The sequence below is a fragment of the Cnephaeus nilssonii genome (assembly GCF_951640355.1).
Source record: "Cnephaeus nilssonii genome assembly, chromosome: 7".
NCBI lineage: Eukaryota > Metazoa > Chordata > Mammalia > Chiroptera > Vespertilionidae > Cnephaeus > Cnephaeus nilssonii.
Window position 1 is genome coordinate 86124334 of NC_137078.1, and position 23548 is coordinate 86147881.

Genomic DNA, 23548 nt, shown 5'->3' on the forward strand with positions numbered 1-23548 from the left:
CCCCGCTGCTGCAGCCACTGCCAGTCACCACAGCCACCAAGGTGTTTTCATCAACACGGACTCCAGTCCCTTCACCAAGAAAAAATGACAACTTTCTTTAGGCATTTTCAAGATGTGTCTTTCATAGGATACTCATTTCTTTCTTTCTTTCTTTTTTTTTTTTTAACCTCGCCTAAGGATATGTTTCCATTGACTTTTAGAGAATGTGGAAGAGAAAGGGAAAGACAGAGAGAAACATCAAAGAGAGAGGAACACTTTGATTGGTTGCCTCCTGCATGAGCCCTGATCTGGGCCCCGGCCAGGGAGGAGCCTGCAACCTAGGTACATGCCCTTGATCAGAATCGAACCCAGACCCTGCTGTCGGCAGGCCGAGTCTCTATCCACTGAGTCAAACCGGCTAGGGCAGGATATGACATTTCTTAGCCCTCCAGCAGCGGACCTTAGTTTTTTTCTCCAGAAGTGTGGTGGAAAAACCCTAGATCACCTTTTTAGATTCTTATTACCCAAGTTACTAAGAATATTACCAGTGGCATACAGGAAGCTTAGCCAATGTGCAGTCAAAAAAGGTGTTTCCTCTATAGTTCACACCAATCATGGGCTGTGCCCTGCCCAGGCCTAAAGCCTCTGGCCAAAGCTTTAGGCCTAGGCAGGGGACCTCCAGCTCCCTGTGATCGCAGACACTGCCCATTGGGCAGGGGACCGCAGCTCCCTGCAATCCACCACAGGAGCAGACCCCCTCACAGGAGCGAACCCCCAGTTCCCTGCAATCCATCGCAGGCTCCCCGCTCGTGCCCAAGGCCAGAAAAGCCTCTGGTGGATGCTTTCCTGGTGGGTGTGGCTTGTGGGTGTAGCAAAGGTACGGTCAATTTGCATATTACTCTTTTATTAGGTAGGATGCTTTTTTCCAACTCAAATTTCTTTTTTTTTTTTAATATTTTATTGATTTTTTACAGAGAGGAAGGGAGAGGGATAGAAAGTTAGAAACATTGATGAGAGAGAAACATCGATCAGCTGCCTCTTGCACACCCCCCACTGGGGATGTGCCTGCAACCAAGGTACATGCCCTTGACCGGAATCGAACCTGGGACCCTTCAGTCTGCAGGCCGACGCTCTATCCACTGAGCCAAACCGGTTTCGGCCCAACTCAAATTTCTTGAAACCAACTTATGTCAACCCTTTATGTGCATCGTTGATGTTGGCATCCTCATTGTTATTGCTCTTTTCTGTCATCTGATAGAGTTTTCCAGGCTACATCATTTTCACTTCTTTCTACATTGTAGGAGATACAGCACCTAACATCATATATGCCATTATATAGTAAGAGGCTATCACAGGAACATGACATCCCAAGACATAATTATCCATCACATAACATCAGGACAGTTCCCTTTTTCATCGTCCTTCTGATCTCTGAAATCTAAACAAATGCTGAATTACATAGGAAACAAACAACAGCAAAAAAACCTTTCTTATCAAAACTTGAAAACACATACAAAAGTGCACTTGCCATCAGCCAGCTTCAACAATTATCAAGCTATTTTTTAAAACTGAGGTATGTCCTGTATTATTTTGAAGCAAATCCCTGACCAGGAATTGAACCAGGAACCTCTTGGTGCATGGGACGACGCTCAATCCACTAAGCCACACTTGCCAAACTGCATTTGATTTTATGTCTCATAAGTCTTTTATGTCTTTCAATCTAGAACAGTCTACTCCTTCCCCCACTGCACTCCCCACCCCGCCTCCCATGTGGTTGGTCTGTTGAAGGAAGCGGATCAATTGTCCTTCGGAATGTCCTTGTCCCACATTCCAGGTTTGACTGATTACTTCCTTGCGAGGTGCTTTAATTTGTTCCTCCGTCCGCTGTGCTTCCTACACACTGAAGCTTAGGTCTAGAGACTTGATTAGATACAGAGATGGTTATATGTTAAAGTAGAACTGACCGAATTTGCTAACGGAACGGGTGTGGGTATGAGAGAAGAAAAGAGTCGACCTCAGCTTGCTCACTTGTCGATAATGTTGATAATAATCTGCCTACCCACCCTGCTTATTGATAACCTCAAGAGGCACTGCTCCCCAACGGCTACATGAACGTACACGAGGGACTATCGAAAAACAGGCCGAGCCAACTGCCCTGGATCGGAGCCAGGCGTCCTGGAGATTCTGGCTACGTGGGGGCTGGCTGATCCTGAAGGTCCCTCCTTGGTTTGAGGTCGCTCCTGGAGCGTGGTGGCTGGAGGACGGCTGAGAAGGTGAAGCCAATTCTGGGAAGAAGGATCTGGGTTGGGGAGCAGAGTGAGGGCCTGGGATTTCAGGTGGACATTTTGCGTGAAGGTCAGACTCCATGACCAGACCATGTCCTCTGTGTTTCACGGTACCCAAGGCTCAACAGGGACATGAGGAGGTGACCAAACGACCTTTGCAAAGTCCCTACAGGGAGACCTAGGGAGACGTGAGGAGAGTGTGGGTGGTGGGGGAGTGGAGCAGATATGGGCGAAGGAGGTGGCTCTGGGCAGGTGTGAGGGGTGATGGGTGTGGGCACCTAACGCGCACGTGGGTGGAGGGACGTCATAGTGAGAGAGCCTTGGCATGACACTGTGTATTGTGAGTGCAAGCGATCTGTGCGTAGGTTGTTGGAGCGTGTCTGCCTGTGGGTGAAGGGGGCAGAGCTGGGGGAGGGGGGCAGGCCTCTGGCTCTCGTTCTTAGGGCCGCGGCACAGGGAAAGGTGTTTTGTTCATTGAGGTTGGGTTTTGGCTCTGACAAGGAAAAGCAGTGCGTTCCAGCCAGCCGGAGGAGGCCGGCGCAGACCCCCCGGGGGAGCTGAGGCTGGACCCTGCGTGGGGAGCAGGAGCCGGGCTCCTGGCTCTGCTTGCACCTGCCTCGCTGGGGGACCCTGGTCTTACCAAGACCTGCTTCCCTCTCTGTGTCGGAGGGTATGGAGTGACTGAGAGCGAGGGACTGGCTTCCTTAGACAGTGTCCGCTACAGCGCCAGAGCCTGGGGAGTTCCATAAATGGTGGTGGAACGAACAGTGGGCAAAGGGACTCAAAACCGAGGCAGGGAGCTCCGCCCATCCTTGACTGATGTACACGCCAAGCCTCCACCCAACGGACTTTGCCACTCACTCACTCACTCTCTCACTCCATGGACACTCCCAAACTCACATCAGCTGCTCATCCCTGTTCATCCTCATGGTCTCCCACCGACTCCGTGCTGCCAAACTCCTGCTCAGCCCCCCCACCCCACCCCCCTGCTCTGCCACAGGAGTTCCGTGGGCTCAGTGCTTTCTGGTCACCAGGGATGCCCAGCCCGCTCACGCCTCTGGCACAGCGGCCCTTCTGAGCTCCTCCCTTCTCATCCATCTTATTTCTCTCCTTGGCTCCTCGCCCTTTCTTTCATTCTTTCTCTCATGCCCATATACAGACACACACACGCACACGCACACACACGCACACACACACACATTTGCACGCACAGGAACGCACGCAGCCTGCCTCATCTTTTCCTCGTTGAACTCCCTGCATCTCCTCCTTCTTCTCAGGCGGCTGTTTACATCTCCCTGTCTTTCTCCCTCCAGCTCCCATTTCATCCTGACTCCCACTTTTACTGTTTTCTTGGTCACTCAGTTACTTGTGCCTCCTCCTCTTCTCCTCTCTCTCTCTCTCTCTCTCTCTCCCTCTCTCTCTCTCTCTCCCTCTTGCTCATTTCTTGATTTCTCTCTCTTGCCTTTCCTCTCTCTCACCCCAGCTCCCTGGCACGGTGGCTGCTGCCCACACCCCACGCCGCCCTCTGCTCTGTGACACCTCCGAGCAGTGTCCAGGGCCTGGGGGCCCCAACTTGGAGGTTCCTGTGGCATCTGTTGGAGGGGCCTGAGGGTCACGACACTTCCTCCCAGGGGTGACTGGGCAGTGGCTTGCTGTTTCCTCATTTCTGCCACTTCCAGAACGCACAGAGACCCGGTCTGCCGGCCAGATCCCGCAGCTGCAGCCACTGCCCCGGTTCAGGTAAGGGGGGTCCCAGCCCTGGCTGGCAAGGGGGAGGCGTATGAAAATGTCCTCAGGAGACCAAGGTCATGCCCCTAGACCGCACCAAAGCAAACGGTGGTTCTGTTTTGAAGGAACTGTTTGCATCTTCCTCAGGCGCAGAGTCTCGTGTTTACAGATAATTTTCCCAGGAAACCCAGCTCCTCTCCTTGGTTCTCTGAGGCCGAGGCAGCGCTGAGCGAGCTCGGAGACCTCACCGGGAGGCGATGGAGGCGGTGAGAGCGGGCTGCCTAGGTCCCAGGGAGCCGAATGTCATGTGTTTTACTCCTGTGTGACCTTGGCCGCCTCGCACCCTCTCTCTGCACCTGTCTCCTAAAGGGTCAAATGAGGCGCATACCATCTCCCGCAGGGATGTGGGAGAGGCGAAGGATCTGATGGGCCAGGGTTGGATAGTTAGGAGCTCACTGGATGTTCTCCCCGGGGTCAGGGTCGGGGTCGGGGTCGGGATCAGGGTCGGGTGATGAAGATAACCAGGTGCCTTCAAAGGGCCGGGCCCACAACCAGTTTCCCCCACTGGGTCCCAGGATGCTCAGGACAGGGCACAAGCTGGTGACCCTCCCACCCCACCCCTCCACTTTTCTCCGGCAGGAGGTGGGCCAGGGCTGCTGCCCAGAGACTCGGTCACCTGGAAGGAATGAGGGAACCTGCCGAGTCTCTCTCTAGAAAGACAGAGGGGCAGAGGGATAGAGAGAGGATGTGGGTGGGGGAGGACCACCACTCAGCAGCCCTCCCCACCCCCTTAGTTCTGCAGGAGGGGGACCCTCAGGACCCAGGTTTGGAGCTGAGCTCAGCTGGCTGCCGGGAGAAGCATGTCCAAGATACGTGCAGATCCCTTCACAGTTTATAAAGTCCCTTCAACGTACCAAGTGTTTTTCAGTTTGCCAGTCGCTTTATCACTCCCCCAAATCGTACTTCCTTTTCACAACAATACTTGAGGTGGGAGTGGCTCCCCATTGTGCAGATAAAGATCCCAAGGCTCAGCACTTGCTGGTTGGTGGCACTGCTGAGGCCACAGCCCAGACCCCCGATCCCAATTCCTGCCATTTCTCTTCAGCCACCCCAGGCGGCTGCTTCCGGAGGAGGAGGTGTGGCCGGTTTGGTGCCTGGCTGGTTTGTTTGGTTATTTATTCACTCGTTCATTCAGCAAACATTTTTTTTTGAGGTGGGGGCCGGGGAGAGGAACGCACAGCTATTGAGCAGTACGCATGGGCACACATTGCGTCATTCCCTCTTACAACTACTTGGCAAAGGAGGTTTTAGGATCACCATTTTGCAAATTAAGAAAGAGAGGCTTGGAGAGCCGAACATCAGCTGGGACAGAGCAGAGCCTGGCGCAGATCTGGGGCTGTGTGGTCCCCCGGGGGCCAGGCCCTCTGTACCCAGCGGGCGCCAGCAGGGCTCAGGAGCTCCCAGAGGGGGAAGGTGGCAGTGTGATTCCTGGTATCACAGCGGGGTGTGCCCTGCCCTGGGGAAGCCCGGAAGAGGTAGAGCCTGCCCCCTCCCTCCCGCCTGCCCTGCCTGACTTCCAGGAAGCAAAGAGAGGCAAGGCTGACTTAGACAGATACCATCTGAGTATCTGGGAGCCCGGAGGAGAGACCTAGGCCAGGCTTAGGGCCCCCCAACGTCATAAGAATGGCCTAGTCCAGCTGAGTGAAGACTGAGTCTCAACATTGTAATTCACATACCTGGGGTCAGGGTGGGCCCCAATGAAAAGGGGAATTGGGAAGTTCTGGCCCCAGGCCACCCCCATCCCTGGGGCCCCAGACCTTGACCGCTCTCCAGACAAGGAGCTCCATTCATCCACCAATAAATATACCAGGCATGGCCCTAAAGTCCTTGTACTGGAAACTGGGGAGCCCCGTGCAGACTTCCCCAGAGGCCAGTACACTTGCTCCCTTAACTTTCCCCTCAAAGCCCTCTGCTTCTTGGAGAAATTGTAATGAAACCACTCCACGAGCAGAGTCTTTAGATGGTTTGTCCATCGGGGCCCGGCCAGGGCACAAATGTCAAGCATCGGGAGAGATGGGAATGGGAGGCAACTTACTTATTGAGCACCTACTGTATGCCAAGTACTTTAGAGGTTTATCTGCCTTTAACCTCAGGACTATCTTGCGAGGTTAATGCTGATATTATTCCCATTTTACAGATGCGAAAACTTGGACTCATAGAAGGGAAATGATTAAACTGTGGTGTTTTAGTGGCCCCAGGGAATCTAAGATCTGGGAGTAGCTGAGGCCGGTGTATAAGGTTTGGAAGTGAAGGATGAGGGACAATGTGACTGTGTGTGTGTGTGTGTGTGTGTGTGTGTGTGTGTGTGTGTGTGTGTTTAGTAACTATTTCTTGAGTGTTTGCTGTGTAAGAGGCCCTATACTGTTGAAATACCAGAAGCCTTGCATCCAGGGAAGTCCCAACCCAGAAAAAGAGAAACCAACAGCCATGTATATTTTGTGTTATGGGGACCACAGGTGGCACCTTGAACTCTGGCTGGGGTAGAGAAATAAGACGAACAGTAGCCAGCTCTGATATGGATGAGGCATTTTCTATTTAATCCTTACAACAACCCTATGAGGGAGGTAATATTATTAGTATTTTACAGATGAGTAAACAGAGAGGCTCAGGAGGTTACAATAATTGTCTTGGGCAAGAATTGGCTGATGTCCCAGCTGCCATAAAAAGACATGACTGGTTCCCAGGAGCCTTTAGGGTTAATGATATAGCTGGAAGCCTGATAGAGGAGGTCTCAAGCCGGGATGAACTTGGTGTGAGCAGTCACAATGACAGTGGCATGCTATTTTGAGAAACATTTGGTCTGGTCCAATCAGAAGGTTGTCTGGATTTCCTGTAGATACAGCTTTTCAGAGCGGTTGATTGTGAATTCCTTCAGTTGTGCCAAGCACTTTATGTACATTGCTCATGGAATCTACATACCGCTCTGGGGAGATACGTGCGTGTAATATCATCAGCTCCATTTACGGGGGAAGGACCTGAGGCTCAGAAACTGATGCTTGACCATGGTCATGAAGCTAGAATGGGACAGAGACGGATTTGAACCCAGGTTTGTCTGACTCCAGAGTCTATGGTCTTAACCACTGTCCTTTCCAAATACGTATATCTTCCTGGGTGCTCACAAAAGCTCTATAAGGTGCTATTTTATTTTATTTAAAATTTTTTTCTTTCTTGATTAAGGTATTACATATGTGTCCTTTCCCCCCCATTGTCCCCCCACCCTCCCACTCATGCCTTCACTCCCCTGGTGTCTGTGTCCATTGGTTAGGCTTATATGCATGCATACAAGTCCTTTGGTTGATCTCTCCTAGATGCGCTATTTAAAATAAATAATATATATATATATATGTATATATATATATATATAAAAACATATATATACTATAATGTACACTTCAGATTGTTAAGATAATCCATTTATCTTATGTGTTTTTTTTACTACAATATATATATACACACACACAACCTAGGCAAGTGCCCTAAATGGGAATTGAACAGTGACCTCCTGGTTCATAGGTGGACACTCAACCACTGAGCCACGCCAGCCAAGCGAGGTAGATGTGTTATTATCCCCATTTTACAGATGAAGTTCAGAGAGGGGAAGTAGTTTTACCAAAGGTTGCACAGCTATGAAATCATAAAAAACGGAGACATATAATTCCAAGTTAAAAGTACACAAGGTAACTTGCAAATCTGCCATCTCTTGGGCCTGCTTTTCAAACATATTTATTTTATCGTAGTAAAAAAAAACACATAAGATAAATGGATTATCTTAACAATCTGAAGTGTACATTATAGTATTACTAGTTATATGCACATTGTTATATGTTTTAGCAGGTCTCTAAAACATTTTCACCTTGCATGCCTGAAACTCTATACTCATGGAACAACAACCCCCTATTTCTCCCTTTCCCAGCACCCGGCAACCACCATTTTACTTTCTGTTTCTATAAGTTTGATTACTTTAGATACCTCATCTAAGTGTGGGATCATTCAGTATGTGTCTTTTTGTAATTGGCTTATTTTACTTCATAATATCTTCCAGTTTGATCCATGTTGTAACATACTACAGGATTTCCTTCCTGTAGTTTTAAAGGCTGCGGAGTATTCCATCATGCATATATACCATATTTGTTTACCCATTCATCTGTTGATGGACATCTGGGTTGCTTGCACCTCTTGGCTATTGTGAAATGCTGCTATGAACATGCGTGTACAAACATATCTTCAAGATCCCGTTTTCTTTTCTTTTGAATATACACCCCAAAGTGAGATTTCTGGATCATCTGATAGTTCCATTTTTAATTTCTTAAGGAACCTCTATAATGTTTTCCATCGTCGCTGCATCATTTTGTCTTTCCACCAATAGTGCACAAATGTTCCAGTTTATCCACATCCTCACCAATACCTGTCTTTCTCTGCCTTTTTTGATAGTGGTCATCCTAATGGGCATGAGGTGATAGATAAAAGTCATTGTGGTTTTGATTTGCATTTCCCAGTTGATTAGTGATGGCTGAGCATCTTTTTACATACTTGTTAGCCATTTGTATGTCTTTGGAGTAATGTCTATTCCAGTTCTTGGACTATTTTTAAATTATGTATTTATTGTTATCGGGTTCTAAGAGTTTTTTAAAATATATTCTGGATATTAACTTCTTCTCCAATATATGGCTTGCAAATATTTTCTTCCATTATGCAGTTTTAGTTTGCCTTTTTACTCTGTTGATTGTTTCCTCTGCTCCATAGAAGTTTTTAAGTTTGGTGTAGTCCCATATGTCTATTTTTGCTTTTGTTACTTGTACTTTTTATGTCACACCCAAGTGATCATTGCCCATTCCAATGGCATTAAGATTTAACCGTTTCCTTCTATGAGTTTTATAATTTCAAGTCTTATGTTTAGGTCTTTAATCCATTTTGAGTTCATTTTTGTAGACTGTGTATGATCAGGGTTTATCTTCCCTTTTTTGCATGTGAATATCCACTTTCCCCATCACCATTTGTTGAAGACACTATCTTTCCCCCGTTGTGTAGTCTTGGCAGTCTTGTCAAAGATCATTCGACCATATATGTGAGGTGGGTTTTTTTTTCTATATGTCTATCTAGAAATTGATCTGTATGTCTGTCTTTATGTCAATACCATACTGTTTCAATTATTGCACTTTGTAGTATATTTTGAAATCAGGAAGTATGAGACCCCCAGCTTTTCTTTCTTAAGATAGTTTTGGCTCTTCAGGGCTTTTGAGATAAGATTTCACATGAATTTTGTAATGTTTTTTTTTTTCTATTACCAAATGCTATTGGTATTTTTATAGGGCATTGAATCTGTAAGTAGCTTTTGGAAGCGTGGACATTTTAATAATATTAAGTCTCCCAACCCATGAACACTGCATGTTTTTCAATTTATTTGTGTCTTCTTTAATTCCTTTCATCAATGTACTGTAATTTCCTGGGTGCAAGTCTTTTGCCTCCTTGGTTAAGTTTATTCCTGAGTATTTTATTCTTTTTAATGCTATTGTAAATGGGATTGTTTTCCTAATTTCCTTTTCTTTTAGAGTCTAAAATTTAAAATTTAGACCCATTTAAAAATCTTCATTTTACCAAGGAGAAAACAGAGACTCGCGTCATGGGGTGAGTTTAGTGTTTGGACCAGGATTTGATTCCAACTCCAGCAATTCCCGGCAGCGGTGAGATGGTTACCGCAGTCCCTCCCTTCCCTTTGCCCCATTCCATTTCTGAATCTGGGGAGCAAAGGTAAACGCAAGGCCCCACGTCAAAGGCATATCTTTCTGGGGCTACACACCATCCATAATTCCTGTCCTCAGGTCTGTGAGTGGCCGAGTTGGCCAAGGAGTGGTTTGCTGCAGCTTGTCCTAGGAGAGAGAGGATGATGGGCCTTGGACTTGAAAATTCCACCTACTACTGTCCAGCTGTCTGACTGTGGACAGTGTGTTACCCGCTCTGACCTCACGTTCTTCCCTGGAAACATGGGCATCTTGTAAAGCTTACCTCCCAAGGCTGATGGGAGGAGGAAATGCGATCCTGAGTAAGAGCAACTCTACTTTTAATTGGAAAATCATGCCCAGTGCCCCGAGTTTAGGTGGGTTGGCTCTGGCTCCCCTTCAGTCAAGCCCTCCCTACAGAGCCAGGAGTCCTTAGATCCATGTGGGACTGACCACTGAGTCCTGCCCACACCCCCTTTTTGCCCACACTCGTACTGGTGAGTGCACCCACAAGCTTGCTGGATTGCTAGGAGCTGCTGGTACAGAGGATGTGCATGAAATTGGACGTGACTGATCTATAGCTTGTAAATATTTACTTTTTTTTTCTTTTTTTTAAATATATTTTATTGATTTTTTACAGAGAGGGAGAGGGATAGAGAGTTAGAAACATCAATCAGCTGCCTCTTGCACACCCCCTACTGGGGATGTGCCCGCAACCAAGGTACATGCCCTTGACCGGAATCGAACCTGGGACCCTTGAGTCCGCAGGCCAACGCTCTAGCCACTGAGCCAAACCGGTTTTGGCGGTATATTTACTTATTTTTAAGTGTTGTTTTTTTAGACCTAATCAATTTCGTAGGTATGTAAGAAAAAATATATATATTTGTGAGAGAGAAAGAGAGAGGGGGAGATTTATTCATGTGAGAGAGAAACATTGATCGGTTGCCTCCTGCAGTGCCCTGACTGGAGATTGAACTTGCAACGTGGGCATGTGCCCCGACCGGGAATGGAACCTGCCACCTTTTGGTGAACAGGACAATGTTCTACCCACTGAGCCACACTGGCCAGTGTTATAGCTTATAAATATTTAGACATGTGTACTCTTGACCACATATGACACCACAAATGTTAGGGGCCAGACTGACTGGTAAACCCAACTTCCCAACCCACAGTCCGCACTGGGGAAGTAAACAGCCTATAGTTTCTTCTGCTCACCTCCTGGTGGTTCCTCCCCTCGGGTTGTCCAGCTTTCTCAGGTCCCCTGGGGACCTGGAATAGGAGACCGGATGGGAGTGGTAGGCAGAGTGTGGTTGGGGCTAAATGCTCTGCAGGGCAGAGAGTGGGAAATCCAGATGGCAGGATTCTTATCTCCGTGAATCTTTATGGCCCTCTTAGCCCACCCACAGCTGAGTGCTGGGCCTGGGCCTGCTGCCCAGCCTGGGTCCCCTGGGAACTGTGCCCGCAGGTTAAGTTGAACTGTTGATAGCTTTGCTGGCGTTGGTCTGAAGCCTTGCTGGAGCGGGCAGGAAAGGCAGTGGTGAGTTAGAGCTCCGGAAGTCAGTGGTACCCATAGTCCCCTCCCGGGCTCCAAGGAGCTGGGCCAATGGGGAGAGGAAGACAGCCTTGCCATTTGTGGCCACTTTACATGTTTGTTTGTTTTTTGGAACTACTGCTAAGATTGCAAGCTTTTGCAAATGAAGAAACTGAGGCTCAGAGAAGTGAATACACTTGTCCACCGTCACACAGCAAGTAAAAGGCAGAGCCAGCTATGAACCCAGGTCTTTCTAACTCCAGAGGCCTTGTTCTCCCCACCCTACTATGCCTTCCCGAGAGACTGGATACATTTCCGGCATGCCAGTTTCCGCTGAATAGTCATCTGGGGCTTGGCTATTTATTCAGTCATTCAGTCCCCCCGTGTCTGACACTGGGGACAAAGAGATGACAATCTAATCTCTGCTCTCAAGAAGTTCCCAGCCTGATGAGAAAAGGGCCACAGAAATCAATACTTACAACTATGTGTCAGGTTCTATACTGAAGAATGTGCCCAGTACCACAGTGACTCAGAGAGAGGAAGTCAACTCCTTCTACCTGGGGCAATCGGGGAAGGCGTCTCAGAGAAAGCATTCTTTTCTTTCTTTTTTATTTTTTAAATATATTTTATTGATTTTTACGGATAGGTTAGAAACATCGATGAGAGAGAAACATGGATCAGCTGCCTCCTGCGAGATGTGCCGCAACCAAGGTACATGCCCTTGACCGGAATCGAACCTGGGACCCTTCAGTCCACAGGCCGAGGCTCTATCCACTGAGCCAAACCGGTTAGGGCGAGAAAGCATTCTTTAGCTTAGGTCTTGATGAGTAAGATTTTTGCAAGGTAAAATAATAGGCCAAAGGCATGCTCAGTAGGGCCCACGGCATGTGCAAAGACACAGAGGTTCGAAGAGAAATGGAGTTTTTAGAGCAGCAGCAGGAAGTTCCGTGTGGCTGAGTAGAGGGTGAGTGGCAGGAGAGGCTGGTGGAAGATGAGTGTGGACAGGAGCTGGGACTTGATCCTGGACAGCGGGGCGCCATGGAAGGTGTTAGGTCAGACAGGGATGTGGCTGGCAGCGTGTTGAGGCACAGCGTTTCTCCAACTCCAGGGTGCTCATGAATCAAGATCGCATGAATCTTGCTAAAAGACGGCTTGATACAGCAGGCCTCGGGTGGAGCTGAGATGCTGCACGCCTAACGAACTCACAGGTGATGCTGATGCTTCTGGTCCCAGGACCACAGGCGGAGGATGGGGGGGAGGAGGGCACACTCTGCCGTGTGTGGAGGCTGTGTGTGGAGGCTGCCACAGGATCTCTATGCCCCTGGATGGATGAGGCCTCTACTATCTTCTCGGAGGCCCCCTCTCACCGTTCTCACAAAGAGGTCAGTCTTGTCAGTTGTTAGATATTTGTTCACTTGACAAATGTTTACCAAGCTCCCGCGCTGGCTAAGCATGTGCTGGATGCTGGGGACAAAGAGAAAAATTGGAAATGCCACTTTCTGGTCCATGTCCCCACCATCTCTTACCTCCAAAATGGTCTCTTTGCTTCCACTCTTGTTCCCTACCATCTATTCCCTGCCCAGTGTCCAGAGCGAGTCAGGTCAATGCTTCTCGCCTGCTTGACACACTTCAGTGTCTCTGTGATGCTAAAGGAATACAATCTGAACCCCTCCTCACGGGGACTTAGGGCCTGTTCCTCTCTGATTGCATCCCACGCGTCCCCATTCTCACACCTGTAGGCCACCCTGACTTTTCGGTTCCGTGAACATGACAAATTTATTCCTGTCTCAGAATATGATGGACTTCAGTAATTCCAGGTTTTCTCTCGACTATTTTCTTTTCACTTTTTAGATTTCAGCCAGAGGAAGACATAGGCTTTGCAGGATCATAAGTTTTATACAACTTTGGGGGCCCTTCTTTGAAGAAAAGATATCAAATTACAAATACACAATTAGATACAAGGACTAGGAGGGGGCCCTGAAGGTCATGCTTCATTGGCTCGATAGCAACTAGGCCTCTGGTTTTGTTTATTATCACCTCCTCCAAGAAGCCTTCCCTGATCACTTTATTTAAAGCAGCCCTCTGATCTAGCTTCATTATGTTAGTACTTTTATTTCTTGTGTTGAATTCATCACAATTTGAAATTGTATGTATTTATCTTTCTACTTATTTCTCTCTACTTCTTTCAACGTATGAAGCTTCTTGAGTGAGAATTTGACGTTCTGCTTCCTTGCTTCTCATTCACTCTTCAACGCATCTTAGGAAACTGCTCTCCCTCTGGTCACGTGAGATAGATTTCCGTGTTGCCATATCCAATATTTGCTTTTCTGTCTGCATTGTATTTGACTGCCCAGTGACTTTTCACACCGCTGTCCACTGGTTCTCGCGTTCTTGAAACTTTCTTCACGAGGCCTCCAGCAAGGCATGCCCCGGGCTCTCTTCCTTCCTCTCTGGCCACCCTGTCCTCGCCCCCTTCGGGAGTTTCTCCTCCTCCTCCGGCGTATCCTTTAATGGTGCTCTCTTCGGGGCTCAACCTTGGATCCGCCTGGATGCTTTGCAGGCACTCCAAATGTGATACGTCCTCAACCGAATTCATTCTCCCCACCCACGTGCTGTTCCTCCTCAGTCTCGTGTCCATGAAGATAGACAACACCCCACCTTCAATCTCTGGGCCAGAAACCTGGAAGTTCTCCACTCCTCCCTCTCTATCAACCAGTATCTCGCCTCACTGAGTTCTGTCCTTTCAATCTCCCAAATAACTCTCACAACCATCACTTTCCCTCCATCCGCTCTGCCATCGTCCTCTGGCTGGAGAGAGACAGTTTCTGGAGGCGAGTGGCCTCCACCCCATTGAGCTAGAGCCTAAACCCAAGACAGGAAGGAACTAACTTAGGGGTGGAGCTGGGTGTGGGTGTGAGGGGTAGGTAGGGATGTGACTTCCTCAAAGACCCAGAGTGAGGAGCAACACGCACTCCCAGCTATGGGCTGCCGCCTCCCCTCTCTCAGACCCCAGCAACACCGTCCCCCAAGGCCTGGGGGCCCAACAGGAGAAAGAAACAAGGCCAGTGGCAGATGAACGGGCATCTTGGGCTCACGGGAAGAGAGTGGAGGACCTGAGGTTATGGGGCAACAATTTTCAAATCTTCTGGTCTCAGGATCTCTTTATATCGTTAAAATGTTTTGAGGGCCCCAGAGTGCCTTTGTTTACATGGATTATATCTGTCACTGTTTACCATTTTTAAAATTAAAACTAAGACATTATAAATAAAACAATGGTGCTTTTAAATATAAAAACCTATAACAAACTCATTGCATGTTAACATAAATAATGTTTTTAGTAAAAAAATAACTAAAATTTCAAAACAAACGTTTTAGGAAGAAGAGTGGCATTTATTTACATTTTTTGCAAATCACTTTAATCTTGTGTTTGATAGAAGACAGCTGGATTCTCATAACTGCTTCTGCATTCAGTCTGAGGTGATATGTCATTTTGAAAATCTGGCCTCACACAAATAGGTATTTGTAAAGGGAGGGATATTTTAATGTTATTTTCAGATAATTGGTGACACTCTTTTTTTTCCACAAATGGTAGTTTCTTAAAGGTTAGCTGCACTGTGGAACCTGGATCATATCAACGAACTTTTTGTAATTTGTTACCCTGTGAGGTATTGGTCTATCTTATTCTTTGAATTTTCTACCTAGGCATAATTTTGAAATATCATGTCTCCCTTATTTGGAAAATATCGGTTCAATGAGTTATGTGGGTCTTCCAAATATTGTTCTTTCATTATAAGACTAGAGGCCCAGTGCATGAAAATTCATGCACTGGAGGTGGGGGGCGGTCCTTAAGCCCGGCCTTCTCCCTCTCACAGTCAGGGAGCCCTCAGGGGCGGGAGGCGACCCGGCAATCAGGGGAAGGAGACACCCCCATCACACCTTTGCTGCTGCCACTGCCGGCAGCGCAAGCCTTGGCTGGCCCTGGTTACCTGAGCCCTGGGCGGACCTGGGCGGCTGGGCACCTGACATCCGAGGCTTGCCTGCGCCTCGGGCTGGCCCTTGCTGGCTGGAGGCTGAGGGCGGGTCCGGCCGCACCACGCCCCTGGCAGGGCTGAAAGGACTGGGGGACTCTGGTGGGGCTGAGGGGACTGGGTGCCGCCATCTTGTGGCTATGGGCACCACCATCTTTGTGACGGTGTGATGGTCAATTTGAATATTCCCTCTTTATTAGATAGGATATTTTAAAAGTTTCATTCATTAGTATCATCACCAATCTCATCAGAAAAATTTTTAAGTATTGGAAAGCTGGAGATACAATTTCCCCCCAAAATTCTAATTTCCTTTGAAAATTTATCATTGTCAATAAGTACTGTTTGTTTCCCTTGAAGTGACAGGTTTACTTATTCATATCTGAAAAATGTCTGCCAGATAGTCAAGTCTGAAAAACCATTATTTGTCATAATTTTAAAAATATGTTTTTATTAAGTTTTAGAAAGAGAGGAAGGGCGAGGGAGAGAGATAGAAACATCAATGATGAGAGAGAACCATCAATTGGCTGGCTCCTGCACACCCCTACTGGGGATTGAGCCCCAAATCTGGGCATGTGCTTTAATGGGGAATTGAACCAGCAACCTCGTGGTTCATGGGTCGACATTCAACCACTGAGCCACACTGGCCAGGCCATAGTTTGCCATTTTTCCAAGTGATAATAATGATAATCTTCAAAAAAGTCCAGCTCACAACTCCAACAACCACATAAGTGCTTTCCCTGAAGTCAACCAGTTTACTTCAGTTTGGAGCAGAAGTGTTTCATGTGGATTTCCCATTTTGACATGGAATATTAAAAAAGACGTATACTCAAGATTTAATAAAGTTAATAATTTCCTTGCTTTACCAGGGGCATTTTAAAGTGACTTAAAATGAAATTGGCTTTTTTTTCTTTTTTTTTTTTTTTCTCTGAGTACATGGCTGTAAAGAATTTGCCTGGTACTTCAGTTTGGTGCTGCTGCCTTGATTTGTGCTACGGAGCCAACAGTTTTGCACCATCAACGCAAATGTTAACAGTGCAAAAGGCAAATAATGTCTTGGTATTTTTTATATAAATATGTTTTTATTGATTTCAGAGAGGAAGGGAAAGGGAGAGATAGAAACATTAATAATGAGAGAGAATCATTAATCAGCCACCTCCTGCATGCCCCCCACTGGGGACTAAGCCTGCCACCCGAACAGTGCCCTTGACCAGAATTGAACCTACGACCCTTCAGTCTGCAGGCTGACGCTCTATCCATTGAGCCAAATCAGCCAGGACGTCTCGGTATTATTATGACAATAGTTTTGACCTCACGGATCCCCTAAAAGGTCTCAGAGATGTTCCTCTCTCCTCCTCATCCCTGTGGAGCCATTATCCTGGAGCTTTGGGATCAGATGGCAGAGCTCCATCTGGCAGTGGAAAAGGTCCAAAAGCATAAAACTATGTAATTCAGATCAACTATGTCACTCACAGTGTGACTCCTGGGTGAGGTTTTTTGTTTTTAAAGGAAAACACAATGGTTTGTTGGAATAATGGAGGCTACATTTATGTAACTTAACATAGACAAACCACCACCACCCCAACAAATAGAGCAAAGCACACATTTTTCCCCCCTCAATCAACCAAATCCCACGTAGAACCAGCTGTTCCTTAAAACTCACCTGTTTAAGTATCTATAGGCTTCTTCTTCACTTTCCACCGCCGAAACAGCTGCTATTGATTTCATGGATTCTTAGATGTAGTGCCTTGAAAAATTATTTTACGTAGAAAGAAAACAAATGCTGCCGATTAATTGGAAGAGGCCATCGATTTTTTTTTTTCAATGTGCATAATGGGAGTCTTAGAATAGATGAAATAAGATAGTCCCTTGTTGGCCCTTCATTAACCAGCATCCCTGTGTGGTCTTCCAGGCACCAGCAGGACACGGTGACCGGCTGCCTTTTCTAGCCCGGGGCAATGGAGACGAATGCTTCTTTTCGCGTGGACTCTGAGTTTCGCTACACCCTCTTCCCGGTGTTTTACAGCGTCATCTTTGTGGTGGGGGTCATCGCCAATAGCTACGTGCTGTGGGTCTTCGCCAGCCTGTACCCTTCCAAGAAGCTCAACGAGATAAAGATCTTCATGGTGAACCTCACGATGGCCGACCTGCTCTTCCTGGTCACCCTGCCGCTGTGGATCACCTACTACTACCACCAGGGCGACTGGATCCTCCCCGCGTTCCTGTGCAACCTGGCTGGCTGTTTCTTCTTCATCAACACCTACTGCTCGGTGGCTTTCCTGGCTGTCATCACTTACAACCGCTTCCAGGCGGTGACACGGCCCATCAAGACGGTGCAGGCGACTACCCGGAAGCGTGGCATCTTGTTGTCCCTGATCATCTGGGTGTCTATCGTGGCCGCCGCATCCTACTTCTTTGTCCTGGACTCCACCAACGTCGTGCCCAGCCAGGCCGGCTCCGGCAACGTCACTCGCTGCTTCGAACACTACGAGAAAGGCAGCATCCCGGTTCTCATCATCCACATCTTCCTCGTGTTCGCCTTCTTCCTGGTCTTCCTCCTCATCTTCTTCTGCAACCTGATCATCATCCGCACGCTGCTCCTGCAGCCCGTGCAGCAGCAGCAGCGCAACGCGGAGGTCAAGCGCCGGGCGCTGTGGATGGTCTGCACGGTCCTGGCGGTGTTCATCATCTGCTTCGTGCCTCACCACGTGGTGCAGCTGCCCTGGACCCTGGCCGAGCTGGGCTTCCAGAACACCGACTTCCACCAGGCTATTAACGACGCGCACCAGGTCACCCTCTGCCTCCTCAGCACCAACTGCGTCTTAGACCCCATCATCTACTGCTTCCTCACCAAGAAGTTCCGCAAGCACCTCACCGAGAAGTTCCACAGCATGCGCAGCAGCCGGAAATGCCCCCTGACCACCATGGACACGGGCACCGAGGTGGTCTTGCCGCTCAACCAGATGCCTGCCAATGCCCTCAAAAATTAGTCTCTGACCGAGGGGGCCAGGCCCAGAGGCATGGACAATGGACATCAGGACTGACTTGCGGGGGGAGAAGAGGTATTTGCTGTGGTCTGGGCACATCTTCCCTGGGTGCTCGGGGCCCCTTAGACACGGAGGCGACCTCCCAAGGTGGGGATGATGGAAGAGCCGGACAGCTAGAAGTCCCAAACGTGAATGAGCCGCTCGAGCCACCTTTGGACATCCGCCAGAGTAACTTTTGGCTGGTGGCTTCAGCCAGGGGCAGACCCTGGGGACAGACTCTGAGCCACCCAGTTCAGCCTACTAGGGCAGCATCCCAAGGGAATAGGACCTAAACTTTGGAGCAACCACTCCCTTTATCACTGTAAAGGCAGAGAAGGGGGGTATGGGGGAAGGGACACTCCCCTGGCAACGCGGCAGTATCTTTGGGGCAGACTTTTGAGCTGGGATGATGCCCCCCTGTCTCCACCCACAGGCACAAGGTCTTTGTGACACTTCTTAGGGTGGCTCAGTGGAAACTTCTCCCAACTCACCCAACACCTGCATGGGGACCAGAGAAGATGAAACGTGCACAGGCCCAACGCTAGGATGGGGAGCTTGTTTCCGGAGGCAGAGGTGTCTCCCTGCACACGCCTCGCTTCAGGCCTGGCCCGGCTCTGGGGGAGAGACACAATTGCTGCATCCATCTGTCTGTGCAGAGACCTTGATAAAGTACCTCCTGTTGGGCAGCAAAAGCCCCTCAAGGCGAAACTCTGGCCATCCAGGGCACCACGATGCCCAGAGGCCTCCATGGGAATGGGGGCTTAGGCCGGTCTCCCCCCTGCCTCTTTTTCTAGGGAACCCCTCCTAATTTAGCTTCTAGGAGGTGGGAGGAGCAGGTATGGTTTCAAGGGCCAGCAGGCACTGTGAATTCTGGGTGCAGAAGAGAAGGGTCCGCTTCTCGACGATCTCTAGATGCCTGCTTGTGATTTTTCAGCAAATATATTCAAATGAGCCTCCTCTTGCACCCTGAGCTGAGTACCACAGTCTGAATCTGGCAGCTTCAGACCCAGGGCTTGGAGGAGCCCTCTCTGGTTTCCAGGGACTTGTGGGCCTTTAAAGAAATCTTCTTCCCTCTCAGATAGTGTCCCCATGAAGTTGGGGTCCTTGTTTTCTGTCCACTGGGCAAGCACTGGATGGATGATTTTTATAGCTGCCTCCCAATGGGCCAGTAACGCGCTTGGGTCCGCAATCGTAGCTGTGGGCTGGACTTACCCGATGGTGACCAGGTAGTGCAGCCTACTAGAGCTATGGTGTCACCAAGACCCAGTTTCAAGTCTTGGCTTTGTCACTTCCTGCTGAGGGACTTTGAGCTGAATTTCCTACCTCATAGGGATGTTCTGAGCAGTGAAGTAAGTTGCTGAGTCAGAGACCTCTTGGTCAGGGTGCCTACTCATCCGAGTTTCTCTCTTTTTCTGAGAATTTGTTCCCCTCCATCCTCCTGTAGGAGTTGAATGGATGAGAGGTGGACATCTGGCTCCAGCTGGGCCAGTCAGGATGTCTCTCTCAGGAATAAGGAGCAAGATTCAGGGATGCTCTTTCAGGCTCTGCAAGTCACTCACCTGAAGATATAGGAACTCTGGAGCTGTGAGTGTGTGTGTGTCTACACGTGTGTGTGTGTCTGTGTGTATACGCTGGGGTTGAGAGGGTGGCGGAGGTGGCCACCTACGTGAGTGTACTAGCACTAGAGGAAACGGCTCTGTGTAGAGCGAAGCTGGAGATGTGCAGAGCAAAGCGGAGACAGAGGCCCCAGGAGCCTGGAGAGAGGAGGGGGGGGGGTGCTCCCAGGGGCCTGGCTCTCCTCCTCCAGGCCAAGCCCTTCTTGAGGCACAACTGCACTTTTTCCTCTGGGGCCTGTGAGCGTTCCTTGTTAGGAGATCTTCTCTTCTCTTGCTTCAGCTGATTTGAGTCATTGATTACTTGCAACTAAATGAGCTCCGAACGAGATAAATGCTTACATGCTAAAACAGTGTTTCTTGAATTTCAGTGATTCGTGTACCGCCCCCCCCCTGAAGTTTTTATAGTGTCTATGTACCAGCTATATATTTACTCAATAAATATTTTTCTTTATATTGGGTCACTTTTTAAAAAACTTAAATTGTAAAAAAGGATGCTTTATAACTAAACTAGAAGCCTGGTGCATGAATTTCATGCACCGGAGAGAGAGAGTGTGTGTGTGTGTGTGTGTCCCTCAGCCCAGCCTGCGCCCTCTCACAATCCGGTACCCCCTCGGGTAGGGTCCCTAGGCCTGGCCAGAAACAGGGCCTATGGGGGCTTTCCTTGCTGCAGCTGGCCCGCCCCCGCCCGTCACTGCTTGCCATTTGTGTGGTGCTGCCCTCTCCTCCCCCACCAGTCGCCTCCCTCTGCAGGTGACAGGCGTGGGGTGTGATTGCTTGGCTGGCCTGGGCCTCCCTCTGCAGGGCGATCCCTGGTTGACCCCGCATACCCACCACAGCGTTGCTGGCCAGTGGCCTGGGCCTCCCTCTTTGGGGTGATTGACTGTGGGGCTCCTTGAGCAATCACCCAGCAGAGGGAGGCCCCGCCCACCCGGCCGGGGTTCTGCAATTGATCGTCTCGCAGAAGATGGCCTGGGCCTCCCTCTTTGGGGCGATCGATCGCGGAGCCCCCCCATTGATCTGTGGGGCGATTGTGGAGCGATGGTGGGGCCCCCTGACCAATCACATCGCACCTGCCTTGGCGGGCCTGGCACCAGTGCGTGTCATAGCGTGGTCGTCCAGATGGTTGTTCTGCTGTTCGGTCATTTGGTTGATTTGCATATTACGCTTTTATTATTATAGATTGTGAACAAAAAACTAATGCCGCCTGCCATACATAGAAGATAAATGTAAACGGAAAGCATAACTCTTAAAATAAAAATGTTCTAAAGTCACCTCATACTCCCCAGGGACTTGCATAATACACATTGGGAAACACTGCTGTGATGTGTATAAAGTGCATGGTGCCTGCATTCAGTGAGTGCTCAGTAAAGAGTAAGTCCGAGCTCTTTTCCGGTTTTTGCGGTGTGAGGAATCACAAACAGCAAAGTTTCCTGAGACGCCCTGTACAAGGCGGTGTGGGAAGGTCTGCACGGGAACCAGCGCAAGCAATGGAAGTTTTTGGAGATGGTGCAGCTGCAGATCAGCTTGAAGAACTATGAGCCTCAGGAGGACAAGCTTGGGCACCGCCAGGCTGAAGTTCACTCCCGGCCCCACGTTCTCCACGTGTGCGTTGGAGGACCAGCAGCTCTGCGATGAGGTCAAGGCCGTGGACATCCCCCGCACGAACAGCGAGGCACCGAAGAAACTCAACAAGGGGAAGAAACTAGTCAGGAAGCTGGCCAAGAAGTCTGATGCCTTTTTTGGCTTCAGATTCTCCTCTGATCAAGCAGATCTACGAATCCTGGGCCCAGGCCTGCATAAGGCTAGCAAGTTCTCTCCCTCTTGACCCACAATGAGGACTTGGTGGTCAAAGTTGATGAAGTGAAAGCACAATCAAGTTTCAGATGACGAAGGTGCTGTGTCTGGCGGTGGCTGTTGGCCATGTGAAGATGACAGATGATGGAGTTTGTGTACAACATCCATTTAGCTGTCTATTTCTGAGTGTCATTGCTGAAAAAATACTGGTAGAAAGTCCGGGCTTTGTACATCAACAGCACCATGGGCAAGCCCCAGAGCCAGTACTAAGGCACAGCTTTATAAACCACGCTGCTACCATTAAAAAAAAAAGTAAGTCTCACAGTCCTGAGATGGTAACTTCTCGTCACCCCCTTGCCTCTCCCAGAATGTTGCCTCAACACAGGACGGATCCCACTCATACCCAGGGCCCATGGAGGAGTATTTTAGTTGTAGCCCATGCTACAGCCCTGCTGATCTCCTCACCACTCTGCATATAGGCACATTTACTCCCCCTGTGACTTCTGCTTGGTTGTGACCTCAGATGCTCTCTCTCTCTCTCTCTCTCTCTCTCTCTCTTTTAAAATATATTTTATTGATTTTTTACAGAGAGGAAGGGAGAGGGATAGAGAGAAACATCAATGAGAGAGAAACATCGATCAGCTGCCTCCTGCACACCCCCCACTGGGGATGTGCCCGCAACCAAGGTACATGCCCTTGACCGGAATCGAACCTGGGACCCTTCAGTCCGCAGGCTGACGCTCTAGCCACTGAGCCAAACCGGTTAGGGCTCTCTCTTCTTTTTGACCTAGCCCAGAATACTTCTGACAGGCAACCTTCCCAGAGGCCTCCAGGCAGGGTCATTAGCTTTCTTCTAACAGCACTTTAGGGCTGGAGGGTCTAACTTTTTTATACCTTATTTCCTATGGTTATGGAAGTTTATCCATTTCAATGTCCACCTTCCCTTTCCTGGGGTAGGAACTGAATCTTGATCATCAGTGTCTCTATAGTTTCTCACAGAAGGCCTGGGATTGAGATCGGTCTGTCTCCAAAGCTTACTGCTTTCCCAGGGAATAGCATAAACAGACATATTGGCATTTACATGCACTTAGTTTGAAAGGGTTTAACAGATTCTTCAAGGAGCGGTGGAGAAGGAATTTAATAATACACATCCTTCCAAAGTTCTAGGTTCGTACTTAAGGGAAGAAGTCGGTGATTTTCCGAGGATCAGAACATTTTGGAACAGGGTGGGTCCAATCAATCCCTTGATCTTACTAGGGGAATATGGGACTCAGAGGGACCAAGTGATTGCAGAAATTACACAGCATGGAACTGCAGGGGATATAGAATTGGCTGCTAGCCTATGTCTCTCAGTTCTTGCAATGGTGACAGGGATTATGGGAAAAGTTGATTTGCAATTCTTTGGAAGAAACATCACCAGTCAGGATTTCCAAGCCATCTTCTAGGTCAAGAAGGCCTTATCCTGTATCTCCCCCCGATTTCAGCTTGCACCCAAGGGAACTTCCAGTGATCTCAGTTAGAGAATGCTGTGCAGGCAAGACCTGGTCCCTTGAGATGAGTCATAGACTCAAGAGTGATAAGTGTAGGTCATAGTTGACTAGAACTGGGCATGTTTATGCCTGTTTTTACTCATCTATGTTATATCTGCGCTTGAGACCTAAGGCTAAAAATAGGGATAATAAAACCCTCATAAAATAACTTGTGTTTTTTTTTAGTGTGTGCAGACTTGTATTTTTTGTAATACAAATTATGCTTCCCCTGACATTCTGCCAGGAAGCTATCCTCCC

The 23548-nt window shown here is 48.7% G+C and overlaps 1 protein-coding gene and 1 pseudogene across 3 annotated transcripts in view; both read left to right on the forward strand.

Moving 5' to 3' along the window:
- Positions 1–20381, forward strand: part of PTAFR (platelet activating factor receptor) — a 29667-nt gene extending 9286 nt beyond the window's left edge. Inside the window, exons 1-2 of one of the 2 annotated variants that reach the window (XM_079777801.1) lie at positions 3895–4004; positions 17238–20381. In XM_079777801.1, the coding sequence (XP_079633927.1) occupies positions 17284–18315 (1032 nt within the window). In that variant the 5' untranslated portion in view covers positions 3895–4004; positions 17238–17283 and the 3' untranslated portion in view covers positions 18316–20381. Of the gene's footprint in view, positions 1–3894; positions 4005–17237 lie in introns of those variants that run through there. The other variant, XM_079777802.1, reaches the window with a different exon arrangement.
- A 923-nt stretch (positions 20382–21304) lies between these two features.
- On the forward strand, positions 21305–22031 carry LOC307103520 (large ribosomal subunit protein uL1-like; annotated as a pseudogene). Its single transcript has 2 exons — positions 21305–21320; positions 21403–22031. The product of its transcript is annotated as a large ribosomal subunit protein uL1-like (transcript).
- Positions 22032–23548: the final 1517 nt, after the last annotated feature.